The sequence below is a fragment of the Gopherus evgoodei genome, chromosome 9, assembly GCF_007399415.2.
Source record: "Gopherus evgoodei ecotype Sinaloan lineage chromosome 9, rGopEvg1_v1.p, whole genome shotgun sequence".
Taxonomy (NCBI): Eukaryota; Metazoa; Chordata; order Testudines; family Testudinidae; genus Gopherus; species Gopherus evgoodei.
This window is the reverse complement of record NC_044330.1, coordinates 28,767,472-28,795,436: the sequence shown is the minus strand read 5'-3', so window position 1 is coordinate 28,795,436 and position 27,965 is coordinate 28,767,472. Positions and strand designations below refer to the sequence as shown.

Sequence of the window (27,965 nt, the reverse complement as noted above, 5' to 3'; positions counted from 1 at the left end):
ACCTGTCTTACCAAAGCAGACAAATCTTTGAATTTAAATATTCATTGATTGAAGGCCCCAGATATAACTTGCACTTCTTTTCAGACTGATTCCTTCTGTGTCTGATCAAAACTTCACTTGGAGCAACTGATGTGACATCTCAGATTTCCCATTCCTTCTGAACTAGGTGTATTTTCACACTATACCTCTTTATTAAATATTACTACTAGAACTTATTTTTATTGCAGTAGCACTCAAAATGTGCCAGGCACTTTTCATTTAGGAAGGAGTCTCTCCCTGGAAGAGCTTCCACCCCATTGGTAGACATGGTTCAGCAAAGGAGAGTTAAGCAATTGATGGAGAAATAGGATATTGAGCTGATGGCAGTTACAAAACTAAGGTCACTCAGATCCTTGAATAAAATGTACAATGCCAGTGCAAAGTACCAACAGGACCAGTGCCAGCTCCAGGCACCAGCTTGTCAAGCAAGTGCTTGGGGTGGCAACTCCAGAGCGAGGCGGCACTCTCAGGTATTTGGCGGCAATTCGGCGGAGGGTCCCTGGCGGCAATTCGGCGGAGGGTCCCTCACTCCCGCACGGAGCGAGGACCTCCTGCTGAATTGCCGCAGCTTTTTTTTTTTTTTTTGGCTGCATGAGGCAGCAAAACCCCTGGAGCCGGCCCTGAACAGGACTGCTATGTATTCTAAAAGTAGATTCACTTTATAACGTATGTAATAAGTCAGTCATTTGATTAACTTGTGCCAATTTTAGCCGATATAAAATAATGTGGTTTTTGGCCTCAGTCACACCAAGACTTTTTTTTTAAACTCTCAGACACTGCAAGTAGATTGACTACTTAAAATGCAGAAAGATAAGCACATGCATAACTCTTGGAAAGATCAGGGTCTTGGATTGTAATGGTTAACATAGTTTAACTCTTTGTTATATTAGCTAATTATATAAATATGCACTCTTACTACTGTACCCATGAATGACTGTTATTCTTAAATGTAAACAGACTGCAATTATAAAACATTCAGTAGTTTTGTTTCAGTGCAAATTCAATAGAAGTTGATTACAAAAAATCAGGTCAAATGGAAAAGTAAATGTATAAATAGATACTGTCAAATTTTTCCATTATAATGTAAGAGAAATAAGAACACATCACTTTCCACTATAGTTTCAAATAAATGCAGATGAAAAGGGTGGCATATTTCAGAAGTACACTATTGATTCTCAGAGAAAATATTCATTGTCTATCCCAGGTTATGTCCTGTTTTCTCCCGTTTTATGATAGTTTCATAAGTATCAATCTTATCTCCGTCTGTGCCAGTTTCACTACCAACACCTTCAGCAAAAATGCCCCACAACAAAACAATGAAAAAACCACATATGAATGCAAGAGATAAATATACCAGGTGTATGATTATTCTAAATACCCAACTGCCTTTGGCTTCAAAGACCAGATACCTTCAGCCATCTTGAGAAACCGTTGTTTAGTGCAGTTGCAGTTCTTGAAATGCTTTCCTGATTTTAAAAAAATGTTTCTTATGTTTATGTAACAAGTTCCAATTCCTGAAGTTATTTCAGAAGTCTGCAAAGTTGAAGCCTCCATCAGTCAAATCAATCAGATCTCTCCTTTCATAAGGCTCATTTTTCTAAACTGGCCAAGGGATTGGTCCCCCATCCATCTGCCCACCTCATGCTCCCCAATTAATTGGATGTCATAGTCCAGACAACAAACTTAAAAAAAAATTCTTTTTTCAAAGTTTAAATAAAGAAAATAACTCCTCCCCCAGGGTGTCCTCCTCACAGGCTCTTTAGAGGGAAGTTTAGACTCTTCTCTGAGGTCTACTATTCAAAGTTCAAACTTGCAAACTAAGTTTCTTCATCTCCAAGAGAGCCTACAAGCAGGTCCTATTCCTTCCACAACCTCCCTTGTTCTGAGAAAATAGTGATTTTATATCCTGCCCACTGGGAAACTGACAAATTCCAGAAACCCTCGAAATACATTTTCCAGGACACCTTCTGGCTGGCTGAGAAAGGGGAAGCTTTTTTCTTCCATACATTTATCCGGTGTCACTACAGAGTTCATAGTCTAGGTTTGCCTCCAACTGCTACCCAAGGACTACTACTACTCTCAGTGTTGATCCTACACCTGTGTTTGCCAAAAGGCTCCAGGAATGAGGAAGCCTGGTGCCAGAGACAACCCCTTTGATCTTAATGGACCCGCATACCTCATTACAGGATAACAAGCAACTGAGGCAACAGTTTACTACATGTTTCAAGGATGTTACTAAATGCCCACACAGAATACCAGATTGAGAGACTAAAAATATTGTAAAAAGTAATGCTTTAAGTTGTTAGTCTGATTGTGTGTATTGTATAAAATGATAATAAAACTGTAGATTGTTTCCTTTATGTAACTAAGAAAATACATCAGTATAACTTCTGGATAAGTTTAGAAGGGATACACATAGGTATATAGAAAAACAAACATAAGAATGTGAATCTAAATATTCATTGAGGCAAGAGAACACTCGTGTTAAAAGTCTGCAGCTTTGGCAGTACAGCTTGTCTGTATCATCCTCCCATCTGAGACAAGACCAGTGGGCATGACCACAGCCTATGTTGGGCCAAGGTCTGCAGGCATACACACAAGACACCCCCTGATTCTCTGGACCAAAGCAGAGACCCCCCTGCAGTAAGTCAAATGCTTAAAAACATATGGTATGTTGAAATATGACAGTTGAAAATTGTTTATATACTGGGCAGCATACCAATAATGTAAATCTTGTTTGTGAGGTTTATATTATTTAGTTGTGTGTTTTCTCTTATGACTAGATAAGTAATAGCTCCTTGTTCATTATTCTGATTTCCTCCAGTCCTCCTGTCTCTAAAAAAAGTGGAATTCTAGTTTGTCAAATTAAAATTGGGCATATGAAGATGAATATTCTTCTGCTTGTTCTTTATCTACTGTATTTTTAATTAACATACTCCACTAATAGTTGATGCATCTATATTATAATGTAGACTTATATTTTAAATACATTTTAATAAGAATATTATAGAAAAGGGATTTCACACAAACTTGAGGAAATATGGCAACCTTATCAACCTGCACTTGAGGGGAGAGCAGATGAACATACAGTTCAAGTAAGAAGTATAATGAAAGGGACAATACAGCTTCAAAAAAAAAATTTGCTGTGGATGGGAAGAGGTAATAGTTGACCTATGGATGTTAAAGAAAATATCCAGAAGAACCTATCTGTATGTGTTTGAAGACTATACAGCTTATTATACAGCTTTTAATGTAGTATTGATTCGCAATTTTCTGCTGCAGGAGATGAGTATGATGTATGTGCCATTTGTCTGGATGAATATGAGGATGGAGACAAGCTCAGAATCCTTCCTTGCTCTCATGGTAAGCGGCTGCATATTGGTTACTATTTTAATTATAACAGTTATTTAAAGAAAATGTGTGTCCAAAACAGCAATGAATTTGTTTACTGATTGATTTATAAAAGGTAGTCTCTCAAATATGGCCCAGAGTCTACATACAAAGTGGGATTAAAAACAGACATTTATGGCTTCTAAACAGCAACAAGAGAAGTATAATCATAATGAGAACACAGCTAATCACCCAACTAATGAGTCCACCTTCCCTCAGTCAAATGCCCAAGAGTGAATATGGACCTGACACTGGTGCCCTTCAGATCAGACTATGTATGTCAGTTCAGTGGAGAAGTGCACTCCAGAGTCAGACTCTAAATAAAGTGTATGTTGGCACCAGTTCCTAGACATTTAAATGTAAGGACTGTTAGCTCAGCTGATCTCTACTGCCACAGCAACCTGGAAAGAGACAGTCTGAGTAGCCTGGATATAAACCCTTTGCACCTGGAAGCCAGCGCTCTGCTAGAAGAGCTGTAAGATGTAATAGATTCCCTGTGACCAATTCTGCCTAGCAGGGAGCCAGCCATGTTGTGCATCAGCTGCTGGTCTTGATTAGTCTTCCTCAAATGTAGCCCCATTGCAGTAAGTGGATCTATATCCAATAGAAAGGATTGCAGAGTCTAACTAGACACAGGTAAAAATTGGTATTGGCTATCCACACCAGCTAGAAATCCAGGTGCAATCAGGCCCAGGACCTCCTCCAAATTGTTAACATCTTGGACAACCCCCCCTAACCAAAGGGTCAGGAGCCATCCCTACCATACCCTTACGATCCTTCCTTCAGTCCACTAGACACATCGCCTCCATCTTGTCTGGACTGAGCCTTAGCCAGCTTGCTCTCAAAGTCACACCCTCACCAGGCACTGCAAAAGGGTATCATCAGGTCAGATGAAAATGAAACATCTGATGACAGTGCAGCCAAAACCATCTCATATAGTGGCCTCACATACCTATTCTGCTCAGTGAGAGACTAAACAGGGTTTTGTAGAACTCCATACAAAAGAACCTTGAGGGCAGACAGACAAATGCCTGGGATTTCTCAGAAAGAAAGAACAGAAACATGGCATTTACCCTAACTAAGGGCCACAAAGTTAACCAAATCTTAGAGTCAGAGGCTACTGACGGATCTAAAGGAATCATCAAGAACACTTGTCCTAGGAAAACATGTTAATTACTAGATGTTAAACATGACTTTATGCATAGTAGAGAAAGTGATACACCATGTTTAAAAACATATTAGTTGGTCATGGTTAACTGTTGGGTTTCTGACCAGCTAACACACCTGTCCTGCTAGGTTGGGTTGATCATCATGTTAATTGATGCATTTTCTCAGTTTAGATAAGGCCATTGAGATCAGTATAGGTGCTGTGCCAAATCTAGCCCTAATACCAGACTAAGAGATCAAGAAGATTGGAAGGCTCCAGTAGACACCAGTGAAAATTGCCTTGCCACAACCTTCCCAGGAAAAAAAAGATTTCCAGCATCAGAAACTTCTTGAGCAAGGGTCAAATGATTGTTCACTTGAGGAAAGCTGATACTCTCCCTGCCCATAGAATCCAAAAATGGTTATTATATATATTACAGTAGTGTTCAGAAACTCCTGTTAGGATCAGGACCCACTGTGCTAAGTGTTGTCCAAAGGTAAACATGACCAATATCCCAACTGGTTTACAGTAACCAAAGTTCTCTGAAGAGGTTCACCGGCTGCAAGTAGCACTGCCTTTTGGTTCATCTGGGGATTAGCTCTCAAGCAGTCAGATGTCCCGTCCTTTGCTTGCTCACCCTGTGGTCTCTGTCTGGATTCAGTTGCTCACTCCAGCCAGATTATTATAGTTCTCCCCTTCCAAAATATCAAAGTCCCACTGGAAAAACTGCCTCAGGCAACCTTTTGATCCACTACCCAGTCTGTGCTGCTTTCCCAGTGGCTGGTAAGGGAACCTGGACTTACCCACTATTCTGGGTTCCAGCCCACATACACTCTGGCCAGCAACCACAGTCTGCGTAAATTCTAACCCTCTTGCTATTTTTCTGGCTCTTTTATACTTTTCTTCCTTATCTCCTAGCCCACCTCTGCATCACCACTGGAGCTTTCTCTGCTCCTTATGGCTACTTCACCCCTTCTAGAGTTCTTGCCAGAGTCTACAGTCCAAGGCAGGATCCGAGGGCCTACTCTCTCCCTATATCACCTCCACCTTGTACCTAGCTGCCTGCCTTGCTTTCTCTCCTCTCTAGGGAGGGACTGCAGAGTTCCTACTAACAGCCCCTTCTTGCTTTTATATAAACTCAACCTTCCCCAGCCAGCTGGCCTTCATCATCAGTTAACATTTATTAGTCCCTGCCTCTTCTCCAGGTGCAGCCTATAAAGTTAATTGGCCAATTTTTCCCCAATCAGGCATTGTGTGTGGTTGACACCCAATCACCAGGTCTTTTAAAATCAGCATTATTTCACATAAAACTGTAACACAAAATTATAACATAACAAGAGTAACCTCAGACAGTCATGTTTACCTAGCAAATGACATACCTGTTTTGTTTCCTGACAGCATATCATTGCAAGTGTGTGGACCCATGGCTGACTAAAACCAAGAAAACATGCCCTGTGTGTAAGCAGAAAGTGGTCCCTTCTCAAGGGGATTCAGACTCTGAAACAGACAGCAGTCAAGAAGAGAATGAAGTCTCTGAAAACACCCCTTTGCTTAGACCATTAGCTTCAGTTAGCACTCAGTCATTTGGAGCTTTGTCAGAGTCTCATTCCCATCAAAACATGACTGAATCGTCAGAATACGAGGAAGACGACAATGAGGATATTGATAGTAGTGATGCAGAGGATGGAATGAATGAAGAGAGTGTAGTGGTTCAACTACAGCCCAGTGATGAAAGGGAGTACAGAGCGGCAAATACTGTTTGAGCTTCAAGACTGCTAGTGATCAATCTCGTAAGAACTAAACTGTTCATAATGCTACACCTTACATACACTTATATAAGGAATACATTCTATTTGGTGGCCTCTTTGGTTACTTCAATAGATGCAGCTCTTCATGTAGTGTTCTATGTTTTAGTCATATTACAGACAGATTTTTTTGGTTCAGTTATTCATTCACATATTTATCTTTTCAAAATGAACAGTTTAACTGGACTTCACAATACTAATGAATAATGCTGGGAGTCTCCATCAGTAGGGATATCACAGTAAACCAGAGACTCTACTTTAAATGTCAGTATCTTGTTGAAATGGGATATAGCCAAGAAAGTAGATTTATTTTCCTGATTACAGCTTGTAGGTAAGATTGGCTTATATTGATAGTAATATTTATTAAACATATGGTAAGCGCTACCCCTCCAACCCAATAAAAAAATGTATATGGTGCCTCTGTCTCTGGGATTTTCCCAAAGCTGCCACCGCTACTGAAAGAAGGAGGTAAAACAGTTTAGTATTCTTTTAGCAAGCAGATCACAAAGCAGGGAAACTGATGCTTTAATCTTGACAGCAGTGATTCTGCTACTTTTCCAAGTAATCCTATTGAGCTTGCAAGAGCAGTTTAAGGTTGTGAAGGAAATTTCAGAATCAGTTAGCTTTAAAATAGCTCACACAAAAAGATTCATAATGAACATCTTATTAATCGTCCCCATTTGCTGATAGCAGCTAGACTAATTTCCTATGACAATAATGCAGGGGCTGGGAGTGACCAAAACAGCAAGGCAAGCAAAGCTATATGTAGAAATACTGAATTGTGGTAACTGTTCTGTTGATCCTCACATCATATACCTCTAAATAAGGAGCATTTTATGCTGCATTAGTCTGCTAAACTATGTATATAGATAAATTGATTTTTCAAGTATTTGATTTGAAAATGAGTGGTTATAAATATTTAACAGAACTCTGTACTTACCAGTGTATCATGAAAACCTAAATTATATATAATGTCATTATAACTATATATAATCAAAATGCAAAGATTTTTTATATGGCCTTGTACAAGAGGGATTTGAAAGAATGTTAATAAACATGTTTTCCACTTTAAGTATTACCAGGAATTTATTAAACTGTCACATTGTATACATGCTGCCTTTTTATTTATAATATAATTAAGGCCAAAGACTGATGGTAAGGTTATGTATTTAAAAAGAACCAGGAAATACAAATGTTAAGGTTCCCATCCCATAACATTAACTCACTTACATGGCACCAAAGGTATAGCACAGGATACAAAAAACAGTATAGTAATCAACATTATATGCACTGTAAGTGTGATGTTTCATAGAGAACTTTAACTTTTGTATCACTCCCTTGTTTAAATTTGTGATCTTAAAGCTCCACCAATGTAGATTTTTTTGCATGTAATTTGTGTAAAGGGGGGAAAAAGATGGAGAAAAGAAAGCCTGTGCCATTAATCACCCCTACTCCCCATGCAGGAGCCCCCTTAAAGCCAACAGAGTCTATATTTGTGAATTGGTAACCAAATACCCAAAACCTGGGTTGAAGAGATTCCTGGTGAGGCCCCACTGTTTTCACAGCTCTAATGCACAGTGCAGTCACTCCTTCCTTGCCTACCACCTGGAAAAGGAAGTCATTTCTGCTGGACAGGTTCATTAGTAGTAAGGGAAGGTTACTGCACACTACAGGAGGAAGTCAGACTTAACAGGCTGTGGGGGCATGGGAGGAGTTGTGGACGAACAACGATGTCTCTCAGTCCCTCACACCACCAGGCATCCCTGGTGAGAGCAGGCAGAATGTAAGGCTTATCCTGTATATCATCACAATGTACTCACCCACATGCACTTTTTAAGTGTAAATGTTATTTTCACTTTCAAAGTAAGCTGTGCAGTTATTCTTCAGTAAAGTCCAGGCACACACCTAGTTGGAAGACTGAGGTTCAGGAAAAATCTAATTTAAAATGAACTCTGTCTTTTTTTCCATGCACTAAACAAATCCTTGTCTCACACAGCTGGCATGTAGTAGGCTGCCTGAGTGGCTACACCGCCTGATTGGTTGGAAGAGTCACCACCTAAGCTCAGCAGCAGTTCAATTGGCTGCTCAAAGCACTTAACTACAGTTGTTATAGTGCCTGGTTGTTCCCTGCCCTGCTCCTGCCTTGCCTTACTCCAAGTCCTGAATTTTGGGTTTGACCCTTGACTCTGGCAGCCAACTCCTGTTGTAACCACTGGCCATGACCTACCAGAGTCCCAGTCACTCACCAGCTAGACGAGGCTTATAGAACCTCCAAATGTGGGTAAAAGGATATTTTTGTACGGAAATTTTGGCTTAAACCCATGTAAGGACCCATGTTAACTCCAGTGTAGATAAACCCATTCACTGATAGATTTCCCCCGCCCTTCAAAAGAAAGAGCAATCCAAACCTAAGCAAAGGAAAAGTATAGAGTTGTCTTCAAAGTTTTAATACATGATATATGTGAAGCTAAACAATTCTACCACTCTGTTTATGATACCATGTACAGCTGGCTCCCATCTTTGATGAGCATTTGTTAAAATTATGCCTATCAAATCCAAATCCAGTGCCAGTTGCCCTCAAAAAATAGAAGTGAATGGTTTAAGCTGTAGCTGTATTTTGACTGCTTGTTTTAAAAAGCATGTCAACCTTCGTGAAGTCATACATCATTCTTGAAGTTAATGTGGTAAAGTAAGTGTAAAGTTCATACATTTGAAAGCATTTGCAGCTGTTTCAGCACAAGATAATGTAGGCATACTCTGCAAGTATCTCAAGAGTAATAGAACTATTTGTGTAGCCCAAGTATAAACAGCTCTTTACAAAAGAGGGTCCCAAGCTTAGCGAGGGGTGCGTTTTGGTGGCTCCTGAAATGGGAGAAAGCAAAAGGACAGGAGGGAATGGGTCCCATGAGATTTTCAGTCCCCCGCAGGAGTTATAGGATAAGCCTGAGGTCTCTTAGGATGTGGCATGTAATTTGGAGCCATAAGATCTTGCAAGAAGCGCAAGATTTGGAGCCATATGCTCAGAGCCACTTCCTGTTCGCTGGTTTCCAGCAGTCAATCCTCCCTCCCTCTGCCTGCCTGGATAGGGCTGCAGCAGGGCAGCCTCTGTGGGGTCTGGCACTTCCTCCTCCAATTGCAGGTGGGCCAGCAGCTGTGTGAGATGGCAGGACCATGCCCTGCTGGCTTTACCTTAAAAGGGATTAACTTTTGTGGTTATCCCTGAAGAACTGTTCAGGGAGCAGGTCTTAGGCCATTGTAAGGGCAGCCTCCTCTCCCCCATGGGCCCTGTGGGGCTAGGGCAGTGGGAGCTAGGCATTACTAGAGAGGATAGAGATGAGCCCCATGGCCTGGGCAGAGCCCTGGTGAGGTATTCTGGCTGCCTTGGGATGTGGGCCATGTCCATAAGTGGCTGTTTGCTGCCCTGCGGGACTTGAATTGGTGACTGCAGAAGCTGTTGGATGTGCGCTTGGCTGACTTCACTCCAGCTGGACACCCCCAGGAGTGGGCCCAGTTTGCCCTCCTGGCTGCAGGGTGGAATTCACCTGGTGATTCTGCCTTTTTGTTCTAATCTAGTTGGTTCTTACCCTGGGCCCATCACTGCTCTGGCGGGACAGTGGTGGCTGGATTGATCATCCTGATCTGGGACTAACATGCCCACCCTTGGTCCCTGTTCCTGATACAGAGCCGTTTTCTGTGCGACCATTCCCCATACTCAAGGTCTCCCTTTAATCTCATGCGGGGCCCTAGCCATACTTGAGGGTAAATCTAACTAACATAGAAACTGGCACTGCTGAAAACCTCCAATCGCTAGCAATAGCTGGAATGTCCAGGGTTGATGCTGCTGGTGACTTGGTCTCTCTGAGCTGCGGCCAGCAAGACTGATATAATCAGACATGATTAGTGAGGACTAATCATTTCCACTAGAAATATAGACTTGAAGTTTAATGGAATAAAGGTCTGCTTTAAACTGATGCACTTTAGTTAGAGGTTTACACACTTATGTAGTTACATTAGGGCAAATGTCCTTAAGGTAGTTAGGCCCTTAGACTGTGGAGCATAGTGTGTTCATAACTGGCCACTTGTTCCTGTGAACTTGGGTGTTAGTTCCCATAACTCCCACAGTCCCTATAACACTTACAGCATGGAGGTTATAAAAGCTGCTCCCCTGCCCTGCCCCCACCCTCCCACAAACCAACTAACAACAATAACAAAAAAGTAAGCCTGTTTCCTCTTTATCTCTGCTTTTCCCGGAGGAGGAAAGGAGTCTTTGTCCATGAGGCTGCATCCGTTTAAATTCTAATTTATAAAGTGCAGGAAGACAATCCTCTGCCATTGGAAGGCAAATGACTACTGCCACCACCCCTTGCTGAACTCTCACCCCTCCTAATGGAAGCCAAGACAATGGTGTAGGAGTAGATCATCTGGTGAAAGATTTAAAAAAGCCCTGTGACCCATGCATTGAGCAAACACTGGATGAGATGTGGGAAGGATTATGTGAGGCTGTGCAAAACTAAGCTGGTTGTTAGCTTAATTTAGTAGGTGAAATGTCTCAGCAGAGACATTCCCATACTTTCCCCTCCAGTGTACCCGTGCTTAGAGTTAAAGCAACTCTGCTTGTCAAGAAAGGTGTCACCTCTTTGCTAGACTCTGTGCCATGATGGGGATATGAATAAACAGGGTAGCCCCAATGTTCTGTCCCTCTGTGCTCATGTGACTGTGCCATGTCCCCAAAGCAGGCTTCAGCCTTCAGTTTTGCATGGTGGAAGTCTCGGCTGTTAAATGGGGGAATCCAATGGCAGCTTTGCTGCCTCCCATGACCTAAGTAGAGCTATAAGAAAAGGCTGTAGTATAAGTGGGAGCTTAATCCTCCTTCCCAGCCAACGCCTGGATTTAAAATTTTTATTAAAGCTAATGTTAAAAAAATTTATATAATACAAAAGTTGAGAAAAGAGTGTATGTACACCTGGGTATAGTGCTTAAACTATCCACAAATACAGAGTTTGTTTTGAAAGTAATTAGATACATATAGTACATAATCAGCAATAACCCAATGTAGGTGAATGAATTTAAGAATACAGTTTAGATACCATTTAGCATCTGTGCATTTGGGTACATTACTCATGAAAAAAGTTATACAGAGTTGGTGACGGAAAGCAAAATATATCAATGAGTGAAGATTGTCCCTCAGTAGTAGAGAATTTAGGATAGGTTGTCCATTTAGAGAAAAAAACGGTCCATCAGGAACATATCTGAGTTACTTTCCTGACTGCACTTATTACACTCTTACAGTATGTCCATCGCTGTGCTTCTATACCAGTCCTGCTCAAGCACATCAGACAGTGCAGGATTCTTCCAGTTAGATGGGTGTTTCATGGACCTACAGACTGACTACAGTATGAATGCACCAATCACGTGCCAGAGGACCCAAACACTCATTCACAGATTCCTGAATGGGGAAATGGCTCAACACCGGAATTTCTTCCATGTCTCTCTGTGTGTGCCCTCAAGTGGACATGGGGAGTGCAGATCAGGTGCTGAACTGAGCAGAGCCACAGCTGGGGTAGAGTCCTTGCCCCAAATTGCCTGTGCTTGTGCAAGGTGTATTGTGCTCTGAACAGAGGCTTGTCTGTCTCTGAACTCCTTGACAGGAAATGGAATGCACTTAACTCCACTCTTGTTAGAATGATTTAAGGGAAGGACACCGGGGCTTATTCTGTCTCATGTCTCACTCACTGCCCTGTAGAAGAGAGAGATTTCCATTCCTAGCCTGGGTCACAGCAGCCCTTCACAGGAAGGGGAAGGAGTGACTTCGCCTGCATGGAATCCTTAATGTGAGGAAGGCCCTCTCTTCTGTCTAGAGATAATTAATACTACCAAACAGAAATCTGCATGGACTATTCATTTCACAGCCAAGAATGTGCCTGGGCTTACCAGCAGCATAGCTAATGCTCTCTGGATTGCAGGGAAACAGATTCAGAGCACTAGCACGGGAGGCTAAGGAAGAGCCAAAATAGATGTCAACAGTCCTATGAAATCTTGGTTGCCAGAAGTCTCTGTGTTAGTTTTCTTCAGGCATCATCTGGGTCAGTGAGTTGTTTCCTTCAAGCAAGAGAGACTCTTTGGGGTGGGCTCTCAACCTACAGACCGTGTAGTGGGATGGTGACTTTCTAGGGCTCAGGTCCACAGCTCAAAAACTGGTTGAATTGGGGTTGGTGAGGCTGTTGCTCTGCACTGCTTTGTCGGGTATCTGTGTCCTTACACATGCTGCAGGCATATGTGGGTCAGCGGTCACCTGGGGACAGTCCCCTGTTCCTGCAAGAAGGACTATTCCTTCCTAACCAAATTCCACTTGCGGGAGTGTTTAGGAAGGGGCTGTCATTCTTGGGCTTGACACCAGGAAAGTATTGATCCCACTGGTTCTGTATAAGGGCCACAACTGTGGGCTATCCGTTTGGGTTTGGATGCATCAGAGATCAAGGGCGTATAAGTTCTATGTGTGGCTGCCTGGCGAGAGGCTGATACAAGTGGTGAGCCATAAGCACCACAGGTTTTAACCATGTCTGCTTCCTTCCCCAGGTCTATCATACAGAATGTATTAGAGCATGCCTACAGCTGGGGATATGGATTTGTGGGCACAGCATTGTGCACTAGGTTTACAGGGGAATGTGTAATTAAAAAATGATGTTGCAACTGAGCCTCAGGCTGGATGTGATTTTGTCTTGGCACAGCAGATGGGGCATGCACCGGGGTGAGCTTATACCTCTTTTGCATGGGCTGGCACCCCATGAGGATGTGCCTGACATCACTGTTACGCCCTGAGGGGAGAATGACCTGGGAAACGTGCTCTGGGCTTCAGGTGATATGGAAGGCTAAACCGGATATTGGACTGCTGGTGGGCATGTTTCGTGGCATGGGGATAGCATGGTACTAGCTCACAAACTGCAGTTCACCTACAAAAAGGGTGGCTAGAGCCCCAAGGAAGACTAACTGGAAAATATTGATGGAGCTGGAGTCCCACAGTGGCTCAATTATCAGCTCAGGGTGCACGTGAACTTTATCGAGAGGATGGAGTGCACTTCCCTTAAACAGGATTGGTTGAACTTCTCGGTTGCCTATGCAGGGGTGGGGGTGGAGGCAGTTGCAGTGAAGCTGATGCTGGCGTCTCTTTGTGGCAGGTGCCCAGAGTAGGAAGTCGCTGACTTGGGCTCCAGGTGCAAAGTGGTAACACAGGGGGCAGCCTGAGGACATCTCCTTACAAAATGGGGAGGGAGGGAATCGTGTGTAACTCCCTGTGAGCAAATATGAACCAGGGACTGGGGTACTACCTTCAAGGTACTTGACAGCAATGCTGACTAGGGGGTCATGGTCCCCTCTTGCTTCAACTCCTGAAAGGGGGAGGTATGCTAGTAGAAGTGCCCAGAGACTGTCCTAGTATGGTGATTGGCTGCCCCTGCACTGGGAGCAGTAAGAAATGGCAAAGAATGAATGGGGTGCCAGTGACTGCACTAGGCTGTCCCACGCAGAACTTCGGATATAATTTGAGTAATGAAGTTGTGGCCTGCTTAAAATCCATCTGTCCTTGCCTTCTTCCATGCAGTGAGCATACCCATAGATATATCTTTAAAAAGCTTGCTCTCTTTAAAAAAAAAAAAAGACGGGAGATCAGGCAAAGGACATGGAGTGATTATTGGTGAACAAAGGGCAGGAAGGGTTTTTGAAAGAAAGGGTATGGAGAACAGAAAAAGAATTTAGACAAGTACAATAGAAGGAACAAAAGGAAGCCGGAAGAGGAGATGTAAGTAAGGGCTTGAATAGGAAGTCAGACTTTAGTCTGATGCAATCAAAGACTGGAAGCCAGCAAAAGCATCCAGGCAGAAGATCCAGTGATATAGACAGCAACAGTGTTTTTGCTGGACAGGTCAACAATCAAGGTGAGATGATACCAAGTTATGGAGGAAGATTTTTAATAGGGAGAAAAGGGCAGGGAAAGGACACTAATGCACAGGGGTGGGAGATCAAAAGGGGTACCATCTAATAAAACCATAATAATGGGGGACTTCAGCTACCCATAAATAAGCTGGGTGAATATCAAAAGTGGGACAATGTTTTTAGATGCAATTTCTTGATGCCGTAATCAAATGCTCCTTAGAGCAAGTTAGTCAAAAATAACCTCTCCCTTTCTCTCCTCTGTTATAGGATTTAGACCAGGGGTGGGCAAACTTTTTGGCCGCTTCAGGTTTCCAAAATTGTTTGGAGGGCAGGTTAGCAGAGGCTGTGCCTCCCCAAACAGCCAGGTGTGGCGTGGCATGGCGTGGTCTGGCCTTGCCCCCTATTCGATCCCTCCTGCTTCTTGCCTCATCCCTCCCCCAGGACTCCTGCTCCATCCAACTCCCCCGTTCCATCTCGACAACCCTTGCCACCCCATCCAACCCCTCCTCTCACTCCTGACTGCCCCATCCAACTACCGCTTCTCCCTGACCACCCCCAGGACCCCTGCCTCTGACTTCCCTCCGCTGCCCCATCCAACCCCACCCCCCCCATTCCTGACTGCTCCCCCCCCAGGACCCCTGCTCCTATTTAATCCCCGTTCCCCACCCTTGGACCACCCCAACCCCTATCCACACCCCCAACCCGACCCCCACTCTGAACTCCCCTGCCCTTTATCCAACCCCCCTGCTCCCTGCCCCCTTACCGTGCTGCCTGGAGCACCAGTGGCTGGCGGCACTGCAGCCGTGCCACCCAGAGCGCCAGCACAGGTAGCTGTGCTGCCCCGCTGGAGCCAGCCACACCACCGCACAACACAGAGCACCGGGTCAGGTCGAGTTCTGCAGCTGTGCTGTCCCAGGAGCTTGCAGCCCCACCTCCCAGAGCACTGCCCAGCGGCACAGTGAGCTATGGCTGCAGCGGAGGGGGAACCGCAGGGGGCTAGCCTCTAAGGGCAGGAGCTCAGGGGCCAGGAAGGAGGGTCCCACAGGCCTTTGCCCTAAATAATAGATAACTTACTGCAAGAAATAAGCAGTAGAAGATTACCAATATAATAAAATGCAGCATCCTTAGGAGAGGAAAGTTACAAAAAAACAAACCCCCAAACCCTAGTATGGTGACATTCAGTTTCAGAGAGGGGGATTTCAAAGCTTGTAAAAATGGCACTGAAGTCAAAAGCAAAGACATTCAAATCCTTTTGGCATGGACACTATTTAAGGTAACATTTCTCAAAGTGTGAAGCATGCACCCTTAGGAGGCATGAAGGACTAGCCAAAGGGTGGAGTAAAGGAAAGCAAACATTTATAAAGTGAGGTGAGTGCAATCAGTCTGAGTTTGTAAAGAGCTTGAAACAATGGCTCTGGAATTACCCTATTCATTTCACTAGGTGCCAACTCAGATGCCACTTACACTGTAATGTTAACATTAACTATTTCACTGTTCAACGCATCCCAAAAGAGGCACAGCATTACTTAATGAGTAGCGCAGATGTATACATTAAGACATTCAGGCCTTTATCAACACATTAGTAGGATTACAGGGAGGGGAAGAGGGACACAACTGGTTCAATTTTCCAGAAAAGAGGGAGGGTTCAGATTTCAAAAGTTTAGGAAACAGATTTAAGGAAACAGTGGAGAGTCTCAGATGGCATGCATACCTCTGAACAAGGCAAAAAGTAACCCGGTATGGCTAAACAGAAAACTCAAGAGATCCTTCAGAAAATGGAAATCAATGCCTAGCAAAGACAGTAAGAGTATAAATTAAGCAGGCAACATGCAAGGAGGAAGTTAGGAAGGCTACACCAGAATCTATAAAGTAAATAGCTAAAGATATGAAAACAAATGCATTTTTTTATTATGGAAGAAAGGCTGTAAGAATCCATGGTTCTGGTGGACAGCAAGGGATTAAGTGAGCAACTAAGAAGTCGTCACATTTAGCTTTTCTGTAGCATCCTTCTGTTCATTAATTTTCACTACAGAGGATATTGGAAAGATACCTACTCTTTTCATTAATAAATGATCTGGCTGAACTACTAATAAAAACTATGAAATTTCCCATTAAAATCAGTGACTATAGTAGAGGTGTGCATGCTAGAAAATTACATACTTTTGTATTAAAAAAAAAAAAAAGGACTGGGAGCTATAAGCTAGTAAGATTTATTTCTGTACTTGGCATAATGGTTGCAACAGTAACAAATAGAACTATTAAAACACCTAGATTATCGTGATAGGATAGGGAGTAAGTAGCAGGCTTCTACACGGGGAAGTTGTTCCTCTCTAAATATTCTTTAAACAGTCAATAAAGTGGATAAAGACTGGTCATTTAGAATTTCAGACAGCCTTTAACAAAATTTCTCATGTAGTTGGTAATTAAAGTACTCACAGGGGAATGAGGCAAAGAACTAACATGTATAAGAAACTGAGATAGAAAAGAGAAGGAATTAGTCAATTTTTATCATGACAGTTTAAGCAAGGGGAAGTCATAAGGTTCTGTATAAGGACTGGTGATATTTAAGTTATTTATTAATGATCCAGAAAAAAGGAGCAAGGTAGCAGCAAGGTTTGCAGTTGATAGTTTAGGTGAGTTAAGACCAAGCAACTCTGGAGGGATCCTAACAAAGTGAAGGATGGAAAACACTATTGCCCATGAAATTCACCAGAGACAAATGCAAGGTAATACACAATAGAAGGAGTAATTTGCCCTAAAAATACTCCTTACTAGGTTCTACACTAGCATACTAGAAAAAAATTCTAGGTATGTGAATAACACAAAGACCTCTGCTAAAATTTCAGCATGGATCACAAAAGGAAACAATGGATAATAAGGAATAGGATGAAGAATACTAAAAACAGGCTATGATATAAATGAATGGTATTCCCTCACCTGAAATACTATATTAAATGTTGGTGGCCAGGTCTCAAAAAACAGCAGAAACTGGAGTTCAGACAAGCAGTGAAACTGGGCATGAAATAGCTTACCTATGCAGAGTGATTGCCAGTGAAGTGCAGTAAGAGGGAATGTGATAAAAGGTATACAAAATGGATGTTATACAGAAAGTAGATTGAGCACTTTCCTGTAGTGTTCTTGTATTATGAGAGGACGAATGAAAGACTGCAAACTTTAACAGAACAAAATATTATTCATACAATGCAAGAGTCACTCTATGGAACCCTTTGCTACAAGATACCACTGAAGTCAAGAGCTTATCAGATTTGAAAACAAACAAACAATTAAACATGTATATGGATAATGAGAACATCCCGAGTTACAACGGGGGGGAATTCTGGTGAAGACAATCCCTCAAGCTTCGAGGCATAAATGAGTCTCAGTGATTTTCCCTGCAAATAGGTTATTCCTCACCTGTCTATTGCAAGGTTTCTTCTGAAAGATCTGATATTGGCTACTGTCAGATGTTACTTGACTAGATAGACCACAGGACTGATCTAACAGATTGTTTCTTATTTTGGTGCTAAAGGAATACTCCAAACTCAAAACTTTTTTAAAAAGGGAGGGATGATGTCTTTGCAGCATAGTGGAATTGTCACATACAAGAGGAAGTGGAACTGAATTAGGAGGAAAGGAGAGACCAATATTAGCAAGGTAAGAAAAAAAAAAGGTTAGGCAACAGATGCAAAATTTTTAGTCAGGTGGCGTAAGATATGGATGTGAGATAAAGATAACAGTGAAAAAAGTGCCCCCATTGACTAAGGATGGTCATGGGGAAGTTACTACTTAGCCAGATGAGAGTACTTGTGGTGTGTAAGCAGCAGGCTCATAGACTGAACGGAAGGCCAGGGAAGATTGTTTAAGACAAGCAGTAGGACAAGACAGATGAGATTTTTCCAAGCACCGTTTTAAGAGGAGCCATCTGGAATCTTAGGGCTTGTCTACACTGGCAATTTACAGCACTGCAACTTTCTCGCTCAGGGGAGTGAAAAAACACCCCCCTGAGCGCAGTTAGTTTCATCGCTGTAAAGCGCCAGTGTAGACTGTGCACCAGCTCTGGAAGCGGTGCTCCCAGCACTGGTAGCTACGCCTCTCATGAAGGGGGTTTTTTTAAGAGCGCTGGGAGAGCTCTCTCCCTGCGCTCTGCCATGACCACACAAGCTATGTTAAAGGTTTAGCATTGTCAGTGTAGACTAGCCCTTAGTTAAGATTAGTTTGCCCTTGTTTCCTTTCTCGGACAGGTGTAGCCTATGAAGGAGAGGTTAAGTTTCAAGTGAACTTGCAGAGACAATTCCTATATCCTCAAAGTGCACTATCTTCAGAAGTAGCCATCATGGCCAGTACCAATGTAGCTGGTATCCTGAGGACTGGCTGGCAGAATTTGTGCACAACGATCAGTCAAGACCATGTGAAAGACTTGCAGGGTTTGAAGCTGGTTAACTAGCTGGGTGCTAAACTGTTTGACATGTTTTCTCTAAGAGCAGTGTGGATTTGTACAGAGGGTTAGCTCTTATACTAATGGATACATTAGTACAGCAGTGGTCATATCCAGCCTGTTTTAAAGGAGTGTAGGTTGCAAAAAGTGTTTATGCATTCACATACTATTGAGGAGGCTTGGGTAGACAATGTTTAAACAACATGCCTAACAGTAAAGAGAAACTGCCATGAGATCTGCTGGATTAGTGAAGTTAATAACACTAGTTTCCCTTAGTTAAAGTATCCCCTTCTACCATACAAGACTTTGAAGAAGCAAACATGAAGACTATTAGAGCTCTTGCTATGACTTAAGCTCAATAAGTGGCTAAGTCAGTTTAGTGTTCTAAACAGTCATCTTTACAGCAAAAGGACTAGTACATCAATACAGTAATGCTGTTCCACAAGTTTATAATTCCTGCAGAGCTGAATTACATTTTGAGAAACACACAAACACAAAGTTAGTGTAGTAAGCTACACGATGAAGTATATTGCTTCAGAAAAGTCTGGTGCATAAAAAAGTTACAAGAGTCTGATTTTATTTGGTTGGAATAAATTTATTTCGTCTGTAAACAAGGTGTTTAATAGTTATGGCATTTTTTGAAATGCATATTAAATCAGATGAGTTAGACTGTATCCCAGATGTAAAAGTGCAGGGAAAGAAATGGACAAATCAGCAACAAGAATTTGTTTAAATCTGTACATTATCCACAAGGCCCAAATAATAGAAGCAAATACTAGAATGTCCCTAAAGTAGTGCCATTCAAAGGAAATCCTTATAGTCAGTTAAAATCCATCTCACAATAGCAACAGTTCATTTTTTTTTTAAAAAAACAATAGTATGGCACAGAATACATATTAAAAAATTCATCACAAGACAGCCAAGTCAGTTATTCCAACCAATACCATCTCCCATTTATTCTTTTGTATACAGAGTTCTGCAGTTCTCTTTAAATGGACATACAAGTTTGTACCGTGCTTGAATGGACAATTTGGTTACACATTTTAGATGACTAGTGCAGGAGGCAGTTTACTCCACAATTTCTGCAGCAACGGTGTGGCAGGCCAAATGACTATTTCAAATTTGAAACAGTATCATTTTAACAATTTTAAACTTATGAACTACCACCCCTCACACAAACATTGGTATTAAAGCAGCAAGTTTCTTTACATCATCAGTTAGATCTGCCAGAAAGATTGGAGTATAGGCTATCAGTATATAGCTGAAGGTGGCAGTTTTCCACAATGACCCTGTAGTTTCATATAAAACCCCAAGCTGCAAATTAAAAATTGGTCCTATGAAAAACTGAAAATCGGACACACTCCAGATGGTTATGTTGGGATATCTAATGTCCACAATGGCAGCTTTTCATAATTCAACTACAGAACTGGAGCTGGCAAAAAAAAAAAGTGCCTGAGCTATTGCAATGATGGAATGTCCCTAGGTATTCACCCAGGACAGTGGTGGTAAGATCATGAAGAAAATGCATCTACATCTTTTGATAGTTTTGCAGTTACACCCATTAAGCAGTGTGTGCTTCAGACACTATGAAGAGTTTTGTAAGTTTGCAGTGAAGTGCAACAACAAAACTAATGAAACAATAGCTTCTGAGAGCAAATTGGTTAAACAAACCAGGCACTGTATAAAAATAGGTGGAAGCAAACAAAATGTGGATGAAAGAGTAGACAGGGAGAGAAGTAAAGATATGCATGCACTTCCCCCCGCAACCATGCTCTACAAAAGGAAGACTAAATGAGCTGTGTAATTGCTCAAAGTGCTGAAGAGACATTGATCAAATTAGATTGTACAATCGGCACCTTGTTTAGTGTTTAAATTGTTTTAGTTGTCAATATCGTATTAATTGCTAAGACAAAGCAAAGCCTAGACTTGGCATTCTCCCCCATCTACAACATTTTTCAAGGTATCATGCATATCATTTTTATGCTGCAAAAATGGTGCCAGATATGGGATTTGGTTACATACAGTGGTTAACATACAAATGAACACGAGGGTAACTGGAATCATGATATTAGAAAAAAATGGATAAATAAAAAAACCAAAAAACCAAAAAAACTACCATCTACAGTCTGGCAGCACAGTGAACATAACTGGTTGGTGATGAAGACAGTTGCTAGGTGGATGGGGAGAGGCTGCTTAGATGTCAGACCTCCTCAGGTATAAAGCCAGTTCATATGCTTTCTTGTTCAGTGTCCCTCCAAGGACACCTTCCTTTCCCATAACTATAACCAATGCTGGAGTACACAATGAAACAAAACAGAAATGAACAGAATTAAAGAAAAAAAAAAAACACCTTTCCCCACCAACAAAGGGATACAAAGGAGACACAGGTTCATACCCCATCATCCTGCATTGCTAATAAAGTTTCCAGAATGTAAGGTTTAAAGCTCACTGCCAGGAAAGTTTAATAGCAATTTTCCCCTAATACTTAACAGTCTGCCTAGCAACTAGAACCCAGAGTCTCTCAAGTATTTTGCCATTGAGTATGCCTTCTTATTCAATCCGCCTCCATGGACCCCTTCTTTGCCCATTACAAAGACCAAGACTGAAAGAGAAAAGAAAAAAAAAAAAAGAGGTTTTAAAGGAGTGTGTTAGGCAAGGAAATAATGCAAGTTTTAATCAGATATTGCAATAAGTACACAAATTCAAGTTTTAATGGTTGGCTATTAAGCTGGCTTTACAGGAGCTTTCTAAAGTACAGATGTAGACAGGGTTGGGAGGGAGTATCCTCTACGACTTCAAAGATGGAGTAGTTGTGTGCTAGCCATAAGACTTTTCAAAAAACTTGAACATATTCTGTAACTTCCATTTTAAAGATAAAATGTATCATGGTGCCTGTTACCATCTGACCTCTCTGACCAGGAAACCCTGGGCACATCTTTATAAAGTAGACAAAGTAATGATGTAAAAAGGAGAAAGGTAGCAATGTCAGTAGACATAGGAGATTCTAGTATTTTTAGACTAGAGATTAAGTTCAGAGCAGTAATGGGTACATTCCAACTTTATTAAGTGTGTTTTGTTTGGCAGTATATTGGTAAACTTTAAGTAACTTTTAAGTAGGCTGTATTTATGACACTACTGCAACAACTCAGTTCTGGGTGAAATGTTGAGTCCCTCCTTCCATTATAGTGCAATTAGCTTTTTGTATGGAGTAAAGTAATTCTGAGCTGATTTTAAATCTAGTTTCCCCTTTCCCTCCACAGTAAGTTGACTACAAAAATAACAATATTGCTTTATTGAGAAGAGTTTCTCATGAGGCTTTATGGGCTAACTGCCACCAGATGTCACTAGAACAGAGTACATGTAAACTTGGAAGGATTAGATTTTTGTAAGTAAAGTTGGTAAATGTCTATTTCACCATCCACACAAGCCAGTGAAATACTATTTCCATCAATAAATGAAATTTACAGATAGACAAAGAAAGAAATATTATTTAAGAACGAATTAAGAGTTTGATATGAGCATATTTTCTTTGCATATTTTGATGTGATGTTGACAATTTGTTTTAACATTTATAATGCTAATTTTTTGAATCTACTAACATTAAATAATTCTGTCTCCCCTCATTGTGTGACCCTCTCATAATTTTACACAACTGAAAACATGTAAATCAATTGAAAAAATGCTTCAAAGTAAACAATGAAATTCTAAAAAATAAAAATCAAATTATGCCAAGAATAACTACTACATGTTACAAATTTTGCTTCACAAGAACACTGGCTCATTTTAATTGTGCTTTGAATTAGGAATGGTGAGACAGGAATCACTGCAACATAGATACATTTTGCCTATGTGCGGGTATACAGCAGAACATCACTAAGACCAGATCATAAGGGGACATATCTTAAATAATGTAAACTTCAAAATCACTATAGTAAACAATTATCTAGATAGAGATACTATTTTTCTCACAAGGAAAGGAAGACAATTAGTTACAGCCATGGCCCAAGCAGCACAGAAATCTTTACCTATTCCATTTGACTGTATTATTAAAATACTTGTAACATCTCCATAGCCTATGTAAAAATACACAATACGGCAGTGTCTCTGTAGCTATATTTTGTTTATACATTGACCTTGGTCCCTAACATACTCAGTCTACAACAGCTAACAACAGAATGCCAAGATACCGTCTTGGATGTCCTCATGTTGCTTGTACCCAGTGTTTTAAGAGAAGTTTCTTTTGGAATTGAGTCTAGTTCCTTGCAAGTAGGGTGTATTTTATAGAAGCTTAGATAAAATGCACAAGTAGTTAGACAAGCTTTATATAAATAGCCTGCAACTACCCAATTGGACAGAATTCATTCATTGCCTCAGAATCAGACTTCCAAGGTTCTCAACAGGGAATTGTAAAGAGTTAGTGTAAAATTTATGATTCAAAATAGGTAGTTCCATACAAGAAATTCAAGTCTTTGTGGAAGAAATTTTAGTAGAAGTCACTTTAGAGCAAGTTTATGCTGAACAAGGTATTTCAATAGGATATAACAACATCCACCATCATTATGACCCTATGTTTTGGACTCCAAACATTTTAACTGCAATATATCTAGTGTAAATGAGTGACAGACTACATTTAATCCAGCTGATACACAGGCTACACTAGCTTGTTAAAATCTGTAGGCACAAGTAACCACTTGATAAAGATAGTTAAATCACAAACTGTGGTCATTCATCTAGGACTGCTAGATACGGAGCTAGTCCTGGAAAATAGATGGACCACAATTACACCAAGGTTGCATTGTGGAAATTAAAAAAAAAAAAAAAAAAAACTTTTTATGCAGATTAAAGTAAGTAATTTAATGATTACAGCCCAGTTTTGAAGGTTGCATTCTTGTTTTGCTAGTTTAAATTTCTGGGGGGAAAAAAAAAAAGTTATAGCTTACCTCGACCAGCTCTGCCTACAGCAACATTGTATGTTGGCTCGCCACCATGACTCTTTGTCCTGATGTCCATTGTGCATTCACTATCAACATACAGGCTATCTCTGATCACAGAGCACTTCTTTGCACCAAGAGTCAGACCGTTGGTGAAGAAACCCTCTCGGTCTTTTCCTACAATCATATCTATTTCTACGGGCTGTTAAAAAAGAAATTCAGTGTTATATAGCAAGCTCTCACAACTACCTTTCACAGAAGACACTGGATTTCATGTACTTTAAATGAAGTTGCTTTCAGATTAATTTCCACTCAAAAGAGACTTGTCACCAGCAAAAAGATTTAAAAGGGACACTCAAGCTTCTCCTAAAACAAGACACTTTGGAATTGAGTGTTTTGTTATTCACAGCTATATTTTAATTAATTTAGTACCATTTTCAGTGAACACAAGTGCTGTTTTAAGATATTTCAAATATAAAAGTTATAGATTAAGTCTGCAATACTGGTAAGATCTAGAAGTTGGATTCCAGTAAGTCGTCTTTTTGAAGAAGGCAATGTGATGTCATCAGGCATTTTGCTAACCACGGAGCCATTTATTTTAGTAAGTGAATGAATCAGATTTTTGTTACTTGATAATGAGGTACCAAAAAAACCTTCAGGACCGTGTCTAGATAAAAATGATGCAGGTGTGTTCCCCAGTCCCATCTGCCTTAACAACAACTGGTGGGATATTAAACTCCTCCCAGATCAGCAGCCACAGGTCTCTGAAAGACCAAATAACTATGTTTCTAATGCAAAATGTAGCCAAACTGATGATGTACAACGATGTTCAACTCTGCACTTTTCTAGGCAAGGAATGTTACATAATATCATGCCTAAAATTCAATGACTCAGACAGTAAACTCAGATACATAAAGCCATAGCTCCAGCAAACACATTGGGCTCTCAGTACCCTAAAAAGTAAAGGAGGGGATCACAATGCTAAAGTGATCCCTCTATGCACAGGGAAATTGTGTGGTCTAGTCCCTGCAGGAGCGCAAGACAGACTGCATTTAGAAAGGGGTCAGGCCACATTAACCCCACACACCTTTCACACACAAAGTCTGTGCCTGCTTCCATGGGGGAGTCTCTGTGCAGCACTGCTTTCAGGATGGAGGAGGTGGGGTGAGGTGAAGGCAAGACAGGAGCAATGTGCTTCCTAACAGTAAGAAAGCAAGTAAGGAGATGGGAGGCGTTGCTCTCCAGAACTGCACAGTCATAGCAGGCCCTGGCCATTTCCAATCACACACCGGGACTCTGCCAGGCCACATCTTAGCAAGGCACAAAGACACCTAGGGGAGGGGACTCGGTGAGCAGCTGGAAATCCTCAGGGCACCACTAAATTAACCATCTTCAGGAAGGGCAGGACTGGTTTCCCCAGTGGAGAGGTGGCCTGCATGGCTACTCCCCACTGACATCACATCTTATGAAGGGATATGATGAGGAGGGGGTGCTGCTGTGGCCATGCAATGAGATCACTTAACTATGGAGGTGGGAGAAGAAAGCTTTTATGCAGGAAAGCTGCCTTTGCATACCAAGGCTACCAGCAAAGAGGGACCTAAGGAGAAAAAGGAGAACTGGCAAGCACAGGAGCCACATTGGGGGATGGGAGAGGGTGAGGGGAAGCACAAATCCAACACAAGCCAAGCCCTCCTCTCCCCAGAGAAAGCAGTAGTCCCAAATTCCCGTGCAGAAGACAGAGACCTACAGGATGGATTTGCAAGGGGAAGGTGCATAAGTCTGCAGCAAAACGTGCATCATAACACAAGGTTATAATCAAAACATGCTATTCAGCACCACCCACCAATACAGATATGGCCTAAAAGGGCTCCCACTTTAAATAAGTCTTCCCTGATCCTTAAAGGTTTCCAAACCCTTCCCCTGGGAACAGGGCCCTTCCTTCGAAAGATCTGAGCCGTGGGTGAGAAGGGGGCTGTGCTGCAGGAACAGGGATGATTAATACCTCCGAGGAGGACAGACGGGGAGGAAAGGACAGAGAGAAGGGAGGGGAGGGGGGAAAAAAAATCAATGGCAGTGCGCCATCTTGGAGATGAAAAACATGAAGCCAGAGGCGAGGATTCACGAAAGCCTCCTACGCCGGGCACGTAAGTCTGTCCGCAGCAAGGAGGCCTGGGCGCAGGGAACCCTACGCCAAGTCTCCCCCGTGCCCGGCCTTTCTCTCCTCCTCCTCCCTCCGCCGCATTGCCGGCTCCTGCTCAGCCCGGCGCCGCGGCCCGAGCACCCCGAGCGGGGGTGGCGAGCCGGGCCCGTCCCCGCTGACCGCCAGACTCGGCGCTACCTGGAAAGCGCCGAAAACCAGCAGCGCCCTGGGGAGCTCCCGGCCCCTCACGCCGCCCGAGCTGCGCCCCACAGGGCCCGGAGGGGGCGGGGGGCTGCGGTGGGTACAGCTGGCGGGGGCGGGACCCCCATTGGCCGCTGGGCTGCTGCCCGCGGGCGTCAGGAGCACCCGGCGGCGGCTCTTTGCTGCATTCCCCCCCGCCCCGGCGAGCCGAGCCGAGCCGGGCTAGCGCCGGGCCGGGCCGGGCCGGGCGGGAGGCTCGCAGCCAGCGCGGGGGCCGCGGCCCTTACCGTGATGCTCTGGAAGATGCCCCCGGCCGTCGCGGCCCAGACGTACTTGGCGTCGCAGTAGCCGACAATGGCGGCCTCCTGGCAGCAGCCATCGCACATCAGGTTGTCCACGTAGCTCTGCCAGCCGGCCATCGTCTTCGCCTGGCGCAGTCGGGCGGAGGAGCGGAGGGCGGCGGCGGCGGTCTCACAGGCGCGCGCGAAGCGGCAGCCGAGCCCTGCAGCGAGCAGCGCGCGCCCGGCCGGCCACGGGGAGAGGAGAGGAGAAGGGAGGGGGCGGGGCCGCCACCGCCGCGCTGTTGCTGCTCCCCCTCCCCTCGGCCGCGTCTCTCCGAGCCGCCGCTCCAGGAACAGCGGACGGGAGGAGCGGGTTGGGGGAGAACGCTGAGGTGCTGCGCGGATCCTTCCGCCGCAGGACCGACCCGGCGGAGGGATACTTTGGGGCGGGGCCAGGCAGGGTGCTGATGCAGGAAGCCGGGGAGGTTGACGCCGGCGGGCGGTGGCGACTCGTGGCAGCTGCCTTTAAAGCGGGGCGGTGGGGGCGCCTGTCCCCTCGTGCGCTCGCCAGTGGGGTCTGCGTGGCGCGGCTCGCGACCCCTGAGCAGCCTGCGAGGAGGAGAGTCAGTAGGGGTGGCGGCTCGGATCGCCCATCTCCCCGGGCAGTGGTTTTCCCTTCCCCCTGCACGGGGTGATAGATGAGCTGGGCACCTGTATTGCAAACGGGTGGCAAAGGAGGAGAGAAGAGCCCTTCCTGGCACTGATTGCGGTACTGGGGGCGTTGCTCTGAGATCTCTCTCTGTAGGAGAGATGAGCCTTGCCCTGGAGGCAGCAGGCATCGGTGTCTCTAGCGTTATCTCTGTTACTGCTCAGACCAGACAACAAACCTGCCTGGAATCCCAAACATGCTTGTTGGGATTACGGACCAGATTCTTGTTTCAGCTGTTAACCTCGTGCGTGTGAGTAACTGCGCTGCATCACTCCAGTGGATTTACAGCAGTGTAACAGCGCCGAATTTAACCTCTATATTTAGTCATTGAGGGAAAGTAGATTATTATTGGTTAAACCGTCAATGAAGTAATTGCAAACTCAAGACAGTCGCAGTGATGATTTTTGCATATTACGGAGTGACTGGTTTTAACATAAAATGTGGGGCTTGAAGTTTGCCTATCGAAACTTTGCCTGTTATCACAAAACCAAAGGATGTGAGAGTGGATTGCATGTAAAGATGATGAAAGCTAAATTATTACCTTTTTATTCTGTTATATTTAACTGAGGTTGCTTGTTTCTTATCTTAGTCTTTTGGAAAACTCAACTTTGTCTAGGTGAGATTTCGAAGAGTATATTTCATGCCATAAGAAACATAGAGGAAACATTTTATTTGGAAACAGGCATATTATAGAGTAGTATACCCACTCCAGCGTTAAGGTTTTGACTGAGTTTGTATTATAAACTCAATTTTTGCTACTGCCTCCGAAATAAAGGGAAGTCCCCAAATAAAGTAGTATTCCCTTTACAATTGATAAGTTAGACCTGTAGTAGGTGTTCAGTTTTTCTACCAAATTTGAAATGAATTAGGTAAGAGATTCCTGAATTATAACTTTTAACTTGTGTCCCCTAAAAAAACCTCCTGTCTGATATTCACCAAAGATGCATCTGCACTAGTG

The 27,965-nt window shown here is 43.0% G+C and overlaps 2 protein-coding genes across 3 annotated transcripts in view; one reads left to right on the top strand and one right to left on the bottom strand.

Moving 5' to 3' along the window:
* The window catches only part of RNF13 (ring finger protein 13), a 98,512-nt gene extending 91,024 nt beyond the window's left edge, over nucleotides 1–7,488 (top strand). Inside the window, 2 exon segments of the mRNA XM_030574203.1 lie at nucleotides 3,322–3,402; nucleotides 5,975–7,488. Coding sequence (XP_030430063.1) covers nucleotides 3,322–3,402; nucleotides 5,975–6,339 — 446 coding nt within the window. The 3' untranslated portion in view covers nucleotides 6,340–7,488.
* Nucleotides 7,489–19,319: 11,831 nt separating this feature from the next.
* Nucleotides 19,320–26,534, bottom strand: PFN2 (profilin 2). 2 transcript variants are annotated; one of them, XM_030575428.1, is made up of 3 exons: nucleotides 26,305–26,534; nucleotides 23,686–23,878; nucleotides 19,320–21,036 (listed from the first exon to the last, which is right to left on the bottom strand). In XM_030575428.1, exons 1-3 carry the CDS (start codon nucleotides 26,434–26,436, stop codon nucleotides 20,939–20,941), a joined length of 423 nt encoding a protein of 140 aa, XP_030431288.1. In that variant the 5' UTR covers nucleotides 26,437–26,534; the 3' UTR covers nucleotides 19,320–20,938. The 2 variants fall into 2 exon arrangements, with proteins under 2 accessions (XP_030431288.1, XP_030431287.1); XM_030575427.1 differs by having other exon boundaries at nucleotides 19,320–21,347; nucleotides 26,305–26,527.
* Nucleotides 26,535–27,965: the final 1,431 nt, after the last annotated feature.

What these genes read in the sequence shown, in the direction of transcription:
- PFN2 (XM_030575428.1), bottom strand. Translation starts at nt 26,436, where the DNA reads ATGGCCGGCTGGCAGAGCTACGTGGACAACCTGATGTGCGATGGCTGC. An exon ending in GCATCTTCCAGAGCATCACG is followed by an intron (nt 23,879 to 26,304) that starts GTAAGGGCCGCG and finishes CTTTTTTAACAG; the next exon opens with CCCGTAGAAATAGATATGAT. An exon ending in TGTAGGCAGAGCTGGTCGAG is followed by an intron (nt 21,037 to 23,685) that starts GTAAGCTATAAC and finishes TGTGTACTCCAG; the next exon opens with CATTGGTTATAGTTATGGGA.